The sequence below is a fragment of the Argiope bruennichi genome, chromosome 10 (assembly GCF_947563725.1).
Source record: "Argiope bruennichi chromosome 10, qqArgBrue1.1, whole genome shotgun sequence".
NCBI classification, from domain to species: Eukaryota; Metazoa; Arthropoda; class Arachnida; order Araneae; family Araneidae; genus Argiope; species Argiope bruennichi.
The window spans coordinates 113,276,081-113,291,947 of record NC_079160.1 but is presented as its reverse complement, the minus strand read 5'-3'; the positions used below and the strand labels follow the sequence as shown (position 1 = coordinate 113,291,947).

Sequence of the window (15,867 nt, the reverse complement as noted above, 5' to 3'; positions counted from 1 at the left end):
GAGTTGGCGAAAATTTTGGCCTTCTAATGTTAAAAAAAAAATTTGAACTTTTATTTCATATATTTAAAAATAATATAGTTATTCACCTCAACTTTTTTTTTTGTTATGAAAATATAACGTATTCTACGCTTTTTTCACATATAATTATCATTAAAAAATAATTTTTAATATGCGAAAAAAATTGAAAAATCACAGTTTAAATATTTAAATGGCAACATAATTAAATCTGGGCCTAAATCGAAGGGCAAGGTCATTTTATGCTTGTATGAAAAGTTTAAGCTCATTCCTGCAGGTAGTTTTTCCGTTATATAAAGTTTTCTGTTGCCTCTAAAACGGTACACTTACGGATACATTCATGAAATGTTGATAGTATTTTATTTGACATTCAAATACAACTGATCTTGCATTAAGTTAATCAAATATCATTTGTAATGTAAGCATATATAAAAAAATATTTCGTCAGCAGCAAATAAAATAAAATAAAAATGCTTTCCACTGCCATAATATTTTATTCCTTATGTTCAAGCAACTATTTTTACTCGTCAGCTCATATAATGTCACTTACAGAACGCCACAAATTATTTAAAAATTAGAATTTTATTACCTATAAATATTTTGTAAGATTATAGCTTTAATTTTACAAACATACTGACTAACTTATTTTTCTTTATAATTAATGCACGAATAATTAATAATGAACTCCATATTTTTTAAAAAGAAAAGGGCAGTTTGTGTTTATTTATATGCTCAATATTCTTAAAAAAATTTCAAATTTTATAAAATTAATTCGCCGTAATTGTAATTATTATAATATTGTATATAATCATAAATAGACTGAAAAAAAATCCAGTCATCAAAACTTTATTAGATAACACATTTATTACTAATATTTTAGATGAAAAATGCATCTTACTTTTATTCCCTACACATGCGAAATGAAGAATTTCAAGTAATTTTATGATTCACGAAGTCTTGACTGATATTTTAGATTAACATAATTTTTATAAGTATGAAATTAAGCATATTTTGAGTAATATTTAAATGAAGATTAGAAGTGGATAAAATAAAATTTTAAATAATAAATTTCAATTTATTTGAATGTCGAAATAAATAAACTTCATGAAAAATAACATTTTGTAAAAATTTCTCCTGATAATGCAAAAAATAATATATAAAAAATTTGGTTATTTCAAGCTCAATGGTCGTTATTGTAGAATGTTTTAGCGAATTTTGGCTCACGTATGACATAATTTTCAGAAGTCTCCAGATTATAAAATTATCATATTAATAAATTAGCTTTTATATTATAAAATTTTTATACTACAATTATTTTTTTGAAGAAAAAACATCAAATATTATAGCGAGATCCTATCACATAAATTAGACGAATTCTTTTACCCAATATTATGAGTGCACATTTTTCAATTTTAGTTTGGGAGCTCAAAGAAATAATTAAATTTTAATATATATTAATCAAGTATTATAAATTTTATAAAATATGCACAAAAACTGAGATAAATAATATGAAAATAATATGTGATTATAAAATTTTTAATAAACTAGTCAAGCAAATAAACATGCCCAAAGCTTATAGATTTACACGCATTTTATTCTATTCTTACAGAATGTGATTTTCCATATTTTAAACATTATTCAAAAAAAGAAGGAATTAACAGTGTGCACATCTTTATTTAAATTAAGTATTTGTATCCTTTGAAAGTATTTCTTGGTTTGAAATTGATGAAAATAATGAAAAAAATTGTTCGAATATAATTTTTTTTTATTTTTCTGATCAAATTTATATCTATTTATACTTTTATATATCACGTGTTCACAAGAAAAAAATTTTATGTGACCCTACCATGAACATTATTAAAATACTTATTAATAAGAAATAATATTAAACATGAAAAAAAAATAGTTTTTGTCAAATTAATTAATTAAACTGATTAATTAATTTGTTTATTTTAGTAATTTTTTTAAAAGAAAAAGTTAAGATTTTACCTTAAATTATAATAAGTTTCTTTCTTTCTCTTTGACAGAAAAATTGATATAAAAATCGTAAAGAAAGAGATATTTAAAAATTAATATCTAACTTATGAATTAATTTCTTTTATTTAAAGATGTATGTTGATATTTAGCTTCAATTTACTACAATTAACAGGTTTTCAATGTTTAATAAAATGATTTCATTTTTTAATGACTCTTTTTACAAATTTATTACAAATGTAATAAATTTGTAATAGATATAACTATTCTAGAGCACTTCCATTTGTTAGAACTTAAAATAAAATATCAGATATATATCCTTGGAAACTCTGCACTAAAATATGCTTCAAATCATCTAAAAATGAATTTTACTCTGCAGCAGAACATCAATTTCTGCTTACTTTTCTGGATAACAATCAAAGTAAGGGCAAGAATCATTCTAAATAATTTTATTTTAACATTCCAAAAAAAATTATTGCTATTTTTTCGTAAGTCTTAATTTTCTCGATTAAAAGAATATTATTATTATTATTATTATTATTTTACAGAAGTAACTGAATCTTCACATATTGTAGAAAATATCCATAAAGAAAGGATCCATAATTCTGATGTAAGTATCAATTAAGAATTATCTTGCATTTTATCCATGACTTACATGAATTATTCAAGATCTTTCTCCTTCCAAGAAATGAGAAATAAATGAAATTAAATCAAACAAATGAAAATTTAAAAAAGTCTTCAAAAGCGTATTTTTTTAAATGTACGACGAAATGTTTACGAAAATTCTTCTGGTGGATGTAAAGTGAAAGAAAGTCAACGAACTCAACAACTGATAACAGCTTGGTTCTATGAAAACACACACACACACACACACACACACACACACACACACACACACACACACACACACACACACACACACACACACACACACACACACACACACACACACACACACAGTCGAAGTGTACACAAAGATTAGCACTTGTAGAAATGAGAACCACACTTGCAAATAGTAAATCTTTAACCAAATAGCAAAACAACAATGAATAACGCTTGACATCACTAGCTTGCAACGCGATCAGCACTCCAAAGAGAAAAATGACTGAATCGCTTCAGTCCTTCGCGTTTATATAAGCTTTCCGCCAGGACATGAAATTTTTTACAATAATTTTTAGTTCTCGATTCTTATTAAAGATAGAGTCAAAATGCTTGCACCTTCTAGAACCTTCATTTTTCTCGTCAAATCGTCACCAAGCTAATCTTGGATATCTTCTCTTCCTTATTTCTTGGAAATAAACGGTATTACAGATTCGTAACAATATATTTTTATGAAAGTAGAACATGTATTAATGAGAGTGGAACATAAAAGGTGATTATAATTAAAGTTACGATTTCAAATATCGATCATTTTAAAACTACTGGTCAGAATGACGATATTTTAGCAGAACAATCGTGAGGCAATGGAATTTTGTTTGGCGAAGAGGAAGGGATATTCAAGCCAAAAGGAAACATTAGAGTTCAGGGGTTTACTAAAAAATTATTAGCGATAAGACAAGAATACTTGTTTATAACGGCGACAACAATTATAATGACAAAAAAAAAAAAAAAAAGCTTCATGGAACAAACACCTTACTGATGGGTGGTTAAGGCATAAGTGGTTTGATATGCCTTCCGCCTTGTTCCGCTACTAATTCGAAGCACAAAACGGCAATCTATACTGATATCATGAGTGTGGGGTGTGATGCTTGTCTTCAAGTCGGCTAGATTCTCAATCTGTCCGCTGTAAACAACATTCTTCAGTACCTCCAAAGTCAGAAATCACACGGGTTTAAGTCGGGGGAACGTGGTGAATACGTTGTTGGAAAATGTCGGTTTAAAATCCCATCATCTCCAAAATGAGCATTCAGCAACTGCTTCACAGGAGTAGCAATGTGCGGAGGAGCGCCATCTTACATGAATATTGTGCGATCCACACACTGACGCTACTGAAGTGCCGGAAGGACATGGTTACATAAAAGTGCTTCATACGCTTGCCAGTAACGTTGCATGTAACTGGACCACAAGTGAGATCTCATCGAAGAAAAACAGATCGACGATAAACGCTGCCGTTATTCCCCACCACACAATGACCTTTTCAGACTGAAGAGGTAATGGTTGTAGCTGGAAAGGATTCTCGATCGCCCATATTCTGCAATTTTGCGTATTTGTAAAACCGTGCAAATGGAAATGGGTTTCGTCAGACCACAGAATGTTCCATGGCCATCTGTTGTCCACTTCCATCTGGGCAAGAAATCGTAGTCACTTGCTTCCAGGTCAGCAGGTAGCAACTGCTGCACGAGTTATCTTGTACGGATAACAGGGCAAGATGTTCCGTAGGACTTTACCGACCGTGCTGCTAAGCATATCCAACTCCCAGTGAAATGCTGATTCCAAAATCACTGTTCTTGTAATGCTGTAGCCACATCCGAAACTGGTTTCATTCCTCTACCCCTTTCACGTCAAATGAGCCGGTCTCTTCGAATTGAGCAATCCTTTTTCGCAAATCATTTGTGGCTATTGGACTCACTTTTATAGATTTTAATGTCCGAAACTTCCTAATAGCTGTAAGTGCACAATCATCATTCGTCAAAAGTTTTAAGAGCATAGTGCGATCCTTCATAGTCCGAGTCATGATGAAGCATTCAGGCAAAGAGCTGATGCTCTGCATTTTCATGGCAGCTATGTCTGCGGTGCTTATGTCACGTATAAGTAATGCGTATATCTCCACACAATGTGAATCCTGACAGCGTCATCTATCGACAAATTTGGGAACTATTTTTTTTTCCCCTTCGCCAAACGAAATTCCATTGCCTCGCGATTGTCCTGCTAAAATATCAAGCCATTCTGACCAGTAGTTTTAAAATTATCGTTTTTTAAATGTAACTTTAATTACCATCACTCTGAATATTAATGGAAGTAGAACATATATTTTTTATTAAAACATAGAAGTTAAAACAATATGATATAGTTAAAGCATAAGGCGCAAAGAGAAATACCCAAATGAAATTGAAATTCTATATAACTTCATGACGCACCTTAGAAAAACATTATTTAAACGTTTTTTCATTTACACGTCGCTTAATCACAATCCGTATTCATTCGTAACAATATTTGTAGTTCTTTGTTTATATAATGAAAAGGAAACAAAGATTCGACTGTATGTCGCTTCTTCCTTTTCTAAAATTTGCGTATATTCTGCCATTATAATATCTTTTTTCGTTCCTATTAAGAGAGAAAACTTTTCTAGTAAAGCAAGAGAGATATCATTTCCTTCATGTTATTCAGTTAATTTAAGCAATGGAAAAGATTGCGAAGAAATTATTTTATCCTCTTCCAAAGATGCAAAGAATCCCTTGAAAAATATTTTTTAAAGATAAATACCTACTCAAATCACATAAATTGTATAAAATAAGAAGTATATTATTAGTGCTCAAAAAATTCTTTTGTTTTTATAATAAATGCTTGATTTTAAAATTTAATTATTGTTCTCAATATTGTGCGGCAATATATTGAAACTGAGCCACTTTGTTAAAGAATTTCTATTCGTTTTAAATTTATAATTAACGAAGTGTTTATTAAAATTTCGATTTTCCATTTTTTCATTTATACGTCATTCTATTTCCCTTAAATTATATATAAAAAGTGCTTCACTTAATTTAAATTTTTAAAGAATTTCCTTCGTTTTAGAACTGAATTTTTTTTGGAGTGGGGACGACTTTCATAAACAATTTTTTTTTTTTCATTTTCATCATTTTATAAATAAAAGCGCGTTTAAAATTTTTTAATTACTAACCTTTTTAGTCTTTTATGTATTTCGTAATTCATTATTATAATTGTTTTGCTTTTTTCTGAAATTATGAATCTTCTAATATTGAAATTAAAATTTAATTAAAATAAATCAATTAATTTATAATTAAGTTCTAGAAATATTAAAACATAGTACAAAAATTAAGAATTCTGGTACATCAACAACTAAGCGCTAGAGAAAAAAAAATTGCTTCATCTTCAGAAATATGAAGCAAATCACTTTAAATAAATGCGTATAGAAAAAAAACTGTAATTGTTAGCACAGATTTGAAGATATGTTTTGTCAATATAAATACAAGTTTACTCATATTTGATAATTCAGTTGTTTACATTCGTCTGATCATTTTACAAATCTACTGCAATGTGAAACCTCATTCCACGAGGTGACTAGCAAATCAGCCGAATTAAAAGTTCCATCTATTGACAGTCATCTACCTGTCTCGATTAATACCAAAACATCTCTTTTGTCACATTGTATTGTGTTGTCGTTCTTAAACATATATTTGAATATATTTTATTGAGAGAACAATATCCAATTGCATTTAAAACTTCCTCAGATCCATAAATCGGTTTGACTCCATAAATCTATTTAATAAATCCAGATGAAGTTCCTACAAACCCTATGGTTTTTATATAACTGTGCTTTTATGAAAACATGCATGAAAGAAGGCTATTGATTTGAACTCTTATAAACATATTTTTTATTCTTATTTATTGTCCATTAATGGGTGCCTTATTCATGTTTGTTAATGAGTGCTCTTTGTTGACTCATGAGCGATTAATTTTTTTAAAAAGAAAAATTAATTTTTATGGTACAAATTTTATATTCCTTTGTTGGAACAATATTGAAAAAGGAAATCATTCCCATTGATAATTTTGATTGAGAGAAAAAAAATTATGCTTTTTTTAAGCTTTGAAAAGCTTATATAACAAAATACATGTTTCTAATAAATATTATTAGCTTTGTGCAATTTACTTTAATACACTAAATTTAAACAAATGAAATTTAATTTAAGGAGTACCATGTACAGTAATGTAATAATGCCCTTAGTACTTACATAGTTGACATTTGGATATTCAAATAACTGATGCCCAGAATCAGAGACATTTTATTGCATGTTATCTATCTGAGAATGTATGTCAAAATGATGCATTAGAGATGAACTGAATCTAATTTTGGCAAGTTCTTTAATAAAATTATTCGAGTATGATTCCACTTCAGTACAAGAAAGTTCAGCTGAGCTTTCACTCTTGACATTTAAGCTGATTTTTTTCTCTCCATAGTTCTGAGATATTAAAGAGTCTGAGCGTGCTAGTTAAGGCATCAAGTAGAAATTTTCTCCTACTCAATGCCTTGTTGATGCAATATTTGCCTGCTTTATTCTAACCGATAATAATATATTTCCTTTGTGAAAATATAAGATATTGTAGTCCAGTGCACCTTGGATATTCCATAGCAAACGTAATTCAATATGCAGTAGTCTACTGCCTAGAAATTAGAAACATTCTTTTTTCATTGATGAGCAAATATTCAATAGACAGAGTGATTCTTGACTATTCGTCATCCGAAGACAGCAATTGCTACCACCCCCAATTGATAGGTTCGATTTGATAATAGTCTTGAGTATGAGTTCTGTGATGCATATCTATATAAAGAGGATCTTTTCCTTGGAAATATTAATGATTATTTTATTTTTATGGACGGCAATGCAAGCCAATCAGAATTCTTAACCAGAATCAATTTCTGGAGAAAGTTTGCTGAATGGCGTGATAAGCAAGACCACCAGTTCACAATCAATTAAAACGTATTCGAAATACCAAAAAAGAAGATTTGTAAGGCATCAATTCACAGCAAGGGCATTTTAGAATTTGAAATCGTTGCTGTTGGTATTTTTAATCACAGCTTTTAATGAACAAGCTCATTTTTATCCTGGAGATTCAATGTGAAGCTGTTCGGGCTAAGCAAATTTTTTATTAGTAAGAAGAAGGTGTCAAATTCTGGTCCCTTTTTATTATATCTCATTTGAATGAATTTTAATTTTTATCATGTTACTTTGCTGTTACCTGTCTTACAGAACCATATATGTGTGCACAAAGCTCCATCTACAGTATTAAATTGAGTATTATTCCAGATATCATACGTTTAGGGTTTCTAATTAACTTTTGGGTATCAGAAAAAATCATGAATTGTTTATATGAGGAGAGCATTTTAGTTATGTTAGATAAATCTAAGAGAATTTTTAAATATATATGTCGGTTTGAAATACTGATTTCTGGCAAATGTTGGTATTCGCCAGAGATTTCATAGTCGCTTCGCACGTGTCCGAAATATTTGCTAAGCATCATTTCTTACTTACTCGTTCCGAATGTTGATATTCCACATATGTTAATAGTGAATGTTGATTAAAAATATTTTTGTTATGTTAAGACAAAATTGCAACTTTTTCAATCATACTTTATTATTAAATCATATTATGATATACAAGGTGGCAGAATTAAAACACTCTTACTCTGGGCTATTTGTACAGCGAACTACTCAGTGTGAAGGCTCCAAAATTGTTGAACATACAATTCAAGACATGGGGAAACGGATTAGGGGAAAAAAATGGTTCCAGAAATACCGATAGATGGCGTTGTGCAACAGAAAATATGCTGAAAATATACATTTGTAATACATTTTATTCGAACGTATCAAACGTTCAATGACAAAGACCTTATCGATACAGGGGAAACTGTTCAATATGGTTCCCTTCTTCGACATGTAAAATCTGCATTCTGTGGACAGCTTGTTCAACTGCGGATCGCAACTGCAATATTTTTTAAGTATCTCCACATCAAAAATCACAGCGATTAAGATCTGTAGAACAAGATGGTTAGGTTGTCGGAAAAGCGCGACTAAATTACTCTATCATTAGTAAAATGTTGCCCAAGAAACTGTTGTACTCAGAATCCATCGTGTATAAAGGTAATTGAATCAAGACACTGGCTGTGTAGCATTTGGGATACAAAATTTTTGGGCATGTTTTGGTACTTTCTGTTGCTTTGCGCAAATTCTCAAAACTCTCGAAATGCAGCTGCAGCATTTTCTTTGTTTTCAAAAAACAACTTCACAAGCAAAGCGCGAAGTTATCGCTGATTAGAATGACATTTTCCCAGCTCTATGCCCAGAACAGCAGCAGTGAAACAAGGGTTTATGCGCATTTTTGTGTGCAGTTCGAAATTACAGTTACAATCACAATTTCAATTTCTTCATATCAGCAATAAAAATTAAAAAAAAAAAAGAAAAAATTCCATACCGCATGTGTGTGTGTTTTTGTGATTATTTGTGTCTTTTCAGCATATTTTCTGTTGTACAGCGGTATCATTCGGAGTTTTTGGAGCTAAATTTCCCCCCTGTAATCCTTTCCCCCATGTCTTGAATAGTATATTCAACAATTTTGGAGACTTTACACAGAGTAGTTCGATGTATAGAGAGCTCAGAATAGGGGTGTTTCAATTAGGATGTGTGACCACCTTGTATATCAAAATATGAAAAAGCTTAAGTGACAATTGATGTAAATAAACTACCGAATTTAAAACGAACAATAACTCTAAATTAGAAAATAAAATAATACTAATAAAAGACTGACACAAAAAATTATATGAGAAACGTTATACAATCTTATTTATTGCAGCAGTTTGAATTGTTCTGTTCACCTCTCTGGCTGATTCTTTTTGTCTCACATTGAATCAGATTTTATTTGTGTTCGTCAACATAAATCGGAGATAGTTCAAATGCAAAAAAATATAATCGAAATTTCACCAATTTATTTGGCATGTGCCGAATACTTATCGGAGAATGTGGACGCCCTTTAATTTCGATCTTTTACGTTAACATATGAAGATCACTGCATGAAGAAATTAAAATCTATTTAGTTTATTTGTGTTTAGAGTTGTTGATAAAAGTTTTGTATTGCACAATATTTTTATGTCAAATTGTCCATTTTTTAAATTATAAAATGCATAGTTAGAGTCTTATTCAGTTGTGTTACTCTAAATCGCATTTCTCAATAATTTTTTTATTCAATCTACAGCCATATACTGCTGGATTTCTAACCATTTACACAAACAGATTACATTTTAAGTATAATTCATCAATATAATGTTTTTTAAAGATAAAGGTAATAAAAATTAAAAAAAGTAGTTTCAAATAATGGTAGAAATAAGTCTTTAAAGAATTCCTTTTTGGTTTCTTTTTTTTTAGAGGAGAAAATGAGTGCCAATTTTTCATTGATCTAAAAGATAAATTGTCATATTATTACGTTATACTATTCAGCAATTGAAGAATCGGACGAATGAATAAAATTAAAAAGTTCTAATTGAAATTATCCTGAAACGAATAGAGAGCATTTTATCCTTCTATTAATTAATATGCAAATGTATCTAATTTCAGAATTCATCAGATATTCTTATTGTGGATTCAGAAATTACTGAAATAAAGGAAAGGCTACCCACAAATGGCGATTTTGAGAATGCAGGTAATGTAATTTAAATACAGGGTGTTTATAAAGTCCCGGACCCATTTTGATGTTTAATAACTCATAAAATAATAAAGATATAAACAAACTTATGGCATTTATTGATGGAATAACTCATATATTTTCCTTTTCAGGTTTGAATATTTTTACTTTTGTAAATATCGTCTGCGCGTGTGGTTAATTTCAGATAATTTCATTTTCCAGTCTAAATATCTGTACTTTTCTAAATATTGTCTGCTTATTAATTGCATTTTTCTCTCTTTTGTTTTTGGCAACTATTGCAATGTTATGTTTACTTTTGATGTGTTTATTCTATGTAGTACTTTTGTATGTGATGTTTTATTCGAGCGGATATTAAGGAGAATGCATAAACCACAAGAGAAAGCACAGATTTTATGGTGGTTCATAGAAATGAAATCGATAGTGCAAGCACAGAGAAATTTCAGAAGAATTTACCAAAAAGATCCTCCATCCAAAAACAGCATCTTGCGGTGGAAAAAGAATTTTCTAGAAATTGGAAGTATCGCAGATAAGAAACGTTCCAGACGTCCTTGCACAAGTGATTTTGATGTTGAGCTTGTCAGAGAGACATTTTTACACAATCCTAGAATATCTGTGAGATCAGCGGCAACAGAATTGGATATGCCAATTTCGACGGTGTACAAGGTTATTAAGAAAAAATTAAGACTGCATGCATACAAAGTTCAAATTGTTCAAGTTTTGGAACCGAACGATAGGCCTAGGAGGATGGCCTTTGCAACAGATATGCTAAGAAGGATAGAAGGTGCTGCTGATTTTCTGAAGAGCATAATGTTCTCCGATGAAGCATCCTTTCATGTTTCTGGCATTGTTAATCGCCATAATGTGCGCAAATGGCTCTGTGGATGCCGACATGCTTGTCGCTACCTGGCGTGAAATTGACTATCGACTTGATATTCTCCGTGCGACGAAGTGGGCACACGTGGAAGTTCATTGACAAGGGTCATGAAACTTTTTGAGTCTATTTAACCATTTATGTTATTAATTTAAATCTATCTTTATTATTTTATGAGTTATTAAGCATCAAAATGGGTCCAGGACTTTATAAACACCCTGTATAATGAATGAAAATAAATATATAATGGCTGTCCCAAAACAATAATTTGCTACGCTTGTATTTCGAATAATGCCATATGGAAAAATGATTGCAGTATCTCCCAAAATAGCCATATTACTTCAAAATGGGACGTCAATATAGCTAAAATGAAATGGTAAGCCGGCAATAATGTAGGCATGTAATTGAAATTAACTCACTATAGAACAGACCGTGAGGCAATTCAGTAAAGAAAAGATGTTTATAAATATATTGAAATCTAGCAAAATGGATTTGTTTTACGAGTAAATTTACAGCAATTAATCGATTTCACTAACATATTATGTATTCAAGTTATACATAATATAACTTAAATTTTTCATCGGATATGTCTTAATAAGACATCGCAATTCTTCCTTTAACATCGAGAAGAGATCGCTTAAAGTAAGATTAGAAGCTTACTTAATCTGCGATATTCGTATTTATTACTTATAAAAATATAAAACGTAAAAAAAAACAAAAAACACTTGGCTTGAAAGTTTGCTTATCATAAAATTGTGAATGGAACTCGTTTAATGATTTATTGCTGTTTCCACATCGATTTAACTATATCACTATTGAAATAACCCAAACGCCGGTTCATTGGATGCCAGACACGTCTAGATTTCTTTACGAAATTTCTTGCTCTTATCATTTAGCGTGATTGATTGAAACGTGCTTTATTCGTTAGAGACATTCGCCAAATGGATTTCGGGGACAGGGAGGTCTCTCAAGAGATGTTCCAAACAGAAATTTGCTTCAAAACCATCAGCTTTCTTTATATATATATATCAAACACCGAAGAATACGGACTGTCATTGCAGTTTTAAAAGGGGGTGGGGTAAAATTTTTTTTCTTATATTTGAAAGAGAAATTAGTGTTCCTATATCGAATGATTCGAATTAAGGGATATATCGTTTCTGAGCTCGAATGATTTTAAGAACGAGAAGGTTAAAATATATATCTACATTATATAAATATCTTTTCTCACCCTTAGATTTTTTGGATCATTAAGCTTTATCAAAAATGTTAAGCGTTTTTGCTTCTTCCATTATACTTCTTTTGACAATGTTCAGCAATTTAAAGTAATAAAGTAGCTAATTACGTAAATTAATAAAAAAATAGCTAAAATGTAAATAAATATTGCATTTCTACTTTTTCTATCAGTTTACTTTATTGAAAGTGGTCATAATAGAGTAACCCTGCTCGAAATAAGAGTAAAAATGGAAAGAAAATATTTTTAAAAATAGACAGATATAATTAGTCACCCTTTTAATATGAATTATTCACTTGCATTAAGAGTTTGGGACATATAATTCAAACTCCGAACATTATTGGAATTCCGGAGGGGAAAAAGTGACCCGACTGATCCGGTATATAAACCAGATAAATTTACAAGGGAAAGAAATAAAATCTTAAGGAATTACACACCAATATAATAATATCTTTCCTTTCTTCCAAACTTCCTTTCAGCCAAAAAATTAAAAGTCTGTAAAATGGAAGAAGAAAGGTTAAAGAAATTATCAAACATTCCGATACTTGAAATTCCGAAAGTGCAGAATCCTAAAGAGCATACGAAGAAAGAGAAAGGGATACTTTTTCGAATTTTCAGGTAAACAAAGTTAATTTTTCTGTAATTTTAAGCCTTTTATTCAATAATTATGATTCAGATTTTTTAATTATATATTACCACAAACATATTACTACAAAAGTACAGCTAATCTGTTTATAGCTTTAATCAAAAAAAGCTACGAGGAAAACATTTTTTGTGTAGGACATAATATTGAAGAAAGGGAGAAATGATTAAAAAAAAAAAAAAAAATGTTAAGGCACATTTTAAAGGTACTGTCTGTTCACAGATACTGAAACTCTTCATGCTTTTGCGCATGCACCAGGAGCCGTTTATTTCGCTAAACTAGGAGTGAGATGAAAGAAAAGGCGTATAACGAGACGGATGTCAACGTCAAGGTTTAACAGGGAATTTCAGAAATGCGCACAATTTTCTAATTATCATCCCTTTGCTAAATTAAATAGTTTGGTATTGAGATCCTGAAATGAGCGTAAGGTCAAGCATACAAAAACAGAATATTTATTACAACCGAACATAGTAACAAAAATGCAAAGGATTATCTCTATGGGATTGCTTGTTAATGAATTAAGTAAAAGAAATGAGAGCACAAGAGGTTAAGAGTGCAACTAAGATTTCATGGGATACAAATCTATAACCGCACAATTGCATGAATAACATGAGAAGTATGCATCGTTTCTCACAGCGAGTCATTCGAATCCTTGTTTTAAGTGCGCCAAAGTTTACTATTGGTATTACATTCTATTATGTAGTTTCCACAATGTTGTGCATATGATTTGTGATGCTGTTAATTTTTGAAGTTGTACTCATGGGGTATTCCCTTAAATCTGTATAATTTTCTTTGAGGAATAATTTTCTTTCCCTTAATTTATAAAGCCTCTTTTAGCAACCATCCTTTTCAGTTCGTGACTCAATGTTCTACTGTAAATATAATTTATTTTGTATGCCAGAGCTATCCTTAAAATTGTTTAAAACTTTTAAATCATAACTGTATATTAATAGTTTACTTCGTTATAAAGTGTATTAATCTTCATTTCTTAATTTTTCAGATATATTTTTGGATGAAAGACTTGATGTAATGAATTTTCACCAAATTAAGATTTGGAAATTAAAGTTGGCAATGCTACAGAAATTTTTATTGCATAGGATTTTTCAAACTGAAAATCATTGGCATAATTTAGCAAAAGATAAATAATTTAAAATAAATTATTACAGTCCTCGCCTTTTTGTTAAAACTTTTATTATATTATGTTTATCGAACAGATATATAATAAAGTTAACATTGCAATTAAATTTAACATTTATTGTTATAAATACCATTAATTAACGAGTTTAGAAGAAGTCTTCAGCAACACTATTCAATTGCTAGGGGGGGGGGGGGACACCCTGCTTTATAAACGTTATAGGAAAGAACCTTATTATTTTGAACCTAGATTTGATGATGAACATGATGTAATATATTACTAACAAGTTAGTTTGCATATAAATTTGCAAAATGCATCAATGCAAGGATTTTCAAGATATAGTAAATGATAGAAAATATATGGCAGATTTCTTGTGGAATGATTTCGAACTCGCAATAATGCAATTCTAAAGCTACATTCTGTAAAAGTCATTCTCCATTGGGGATCTGAATACAGAATTTTTGCATGATAATTTTACCGTATAAAATATGAATGCATATCATAATATGAAGTTAAATTACTAAGATAGAAAAAAAAAAGAAATATTATAAATATTTCAGCATTCAATTAAATATTGTTTAAATCCTATCATGGTGTTGTAGCAATATTATTAAGATTCTCTTCAAATAAAAAAAAAGTTAAGGATTTTGGACATCTTTTCCCCCTTAAATGAGGATGGAAAGACGTAGATGTTCACTTTAAAAATGTATAAATGTGCAAAAATTTATTTAAATTCAATGATAGTACTCAAAATATTTATTTTAGAGTTAAAAAGAAAAAATTCTTCAGTAAAATTAGGATTTGCCTAAAAGTGTATTACTTTTTTCGCATTACAAACAAGAATGTCAGCGAAATTTTGCTTAAAAATGATTTACACTGAGTTTTAAATTATTCACCAATCTGAATATCATTCAGAAGCAAATATTATTATACAATATCCCTCCCCAAAAAACTAAGATGCAAAATAAACTAGCAAGAGTGATCTCAAAACTTTTTCGTATACTTCCTAATAAAGATGTTAGTACCACCTCCCACCCAACGGTGGACCTTGACCAAGGCTATGAATGCCATGAGTAATCAGATTTTTATTTTCAGTCTCGCAAAAGAGTGCTTTATTCTTTGTAGTATAGTGACAAAAATGAATTTACATTTTGGACTCCTTCTTTTCAATTGATTGAAATTAAAATTCAACATAGAACTATGATTTTAATAACATACAAAATTTTATTTATCTAAGCATGTTGTGTTACCAAGTTATCGCTTTTATACAGATGCAAATACACAGACGAATAAATGTTCAATCAATGGACGGATTCGGTTCAAAATTTTACAGGATATATTCTTTCGTAGCAAAACTGTGTACCAAAATTTATTTATCTAGCTCTTTACTTTTTTGTAGTTATGCTCACTTGTACTGATACTGACAAATATTTTTCATTTTCACTCAAAATTTGATGTAAATACCATAAAACAAAATTTAACCATCTAGCTCAGGACATTTTTGAATTATATTGTTCATAAACAGACATAATTAGAATTTTTTTTCTTCCCCTTTTGGACACATGGAGATCTGAAGTATGGAGATTCATGAAAAGCTAGAAGTCGAAAATGCTTTAAAGATTTCAATTT

At 29.9% G+C, this 15,867-nt stretch overlaps 1 protein-coding gene across 1 annotated transcript; it reads left to right on the top strand.

Annotated features, from left to right (window-relative positions):
* The first annotated feature begins 928 nt into the window (after positions 1-928).
* LOC129987734 (uncharacterized) lies at positions 929-14,229 on the top strand. The gene is made up of 7 exons (XM_056095678.1): positions 929-949; positions 1,625-1,706; positions 2,300-2,410; positions 2,538-2,599; positions 10,271-10,355; positions 12,940-13,078; positions 14,104-14,229. The coding sequence occupies exons 1-7, from the start codon at positions 929-931 to the stop codon at positions 14,117-14,119; spliced, it is 516 nt and encodes a 171-aa protein (XP_055951653.1). The 3' UTR covers positions 14,120-14,229.
* Positions 14,230-15,867: the final 1,638 nt, after the last annotated feature.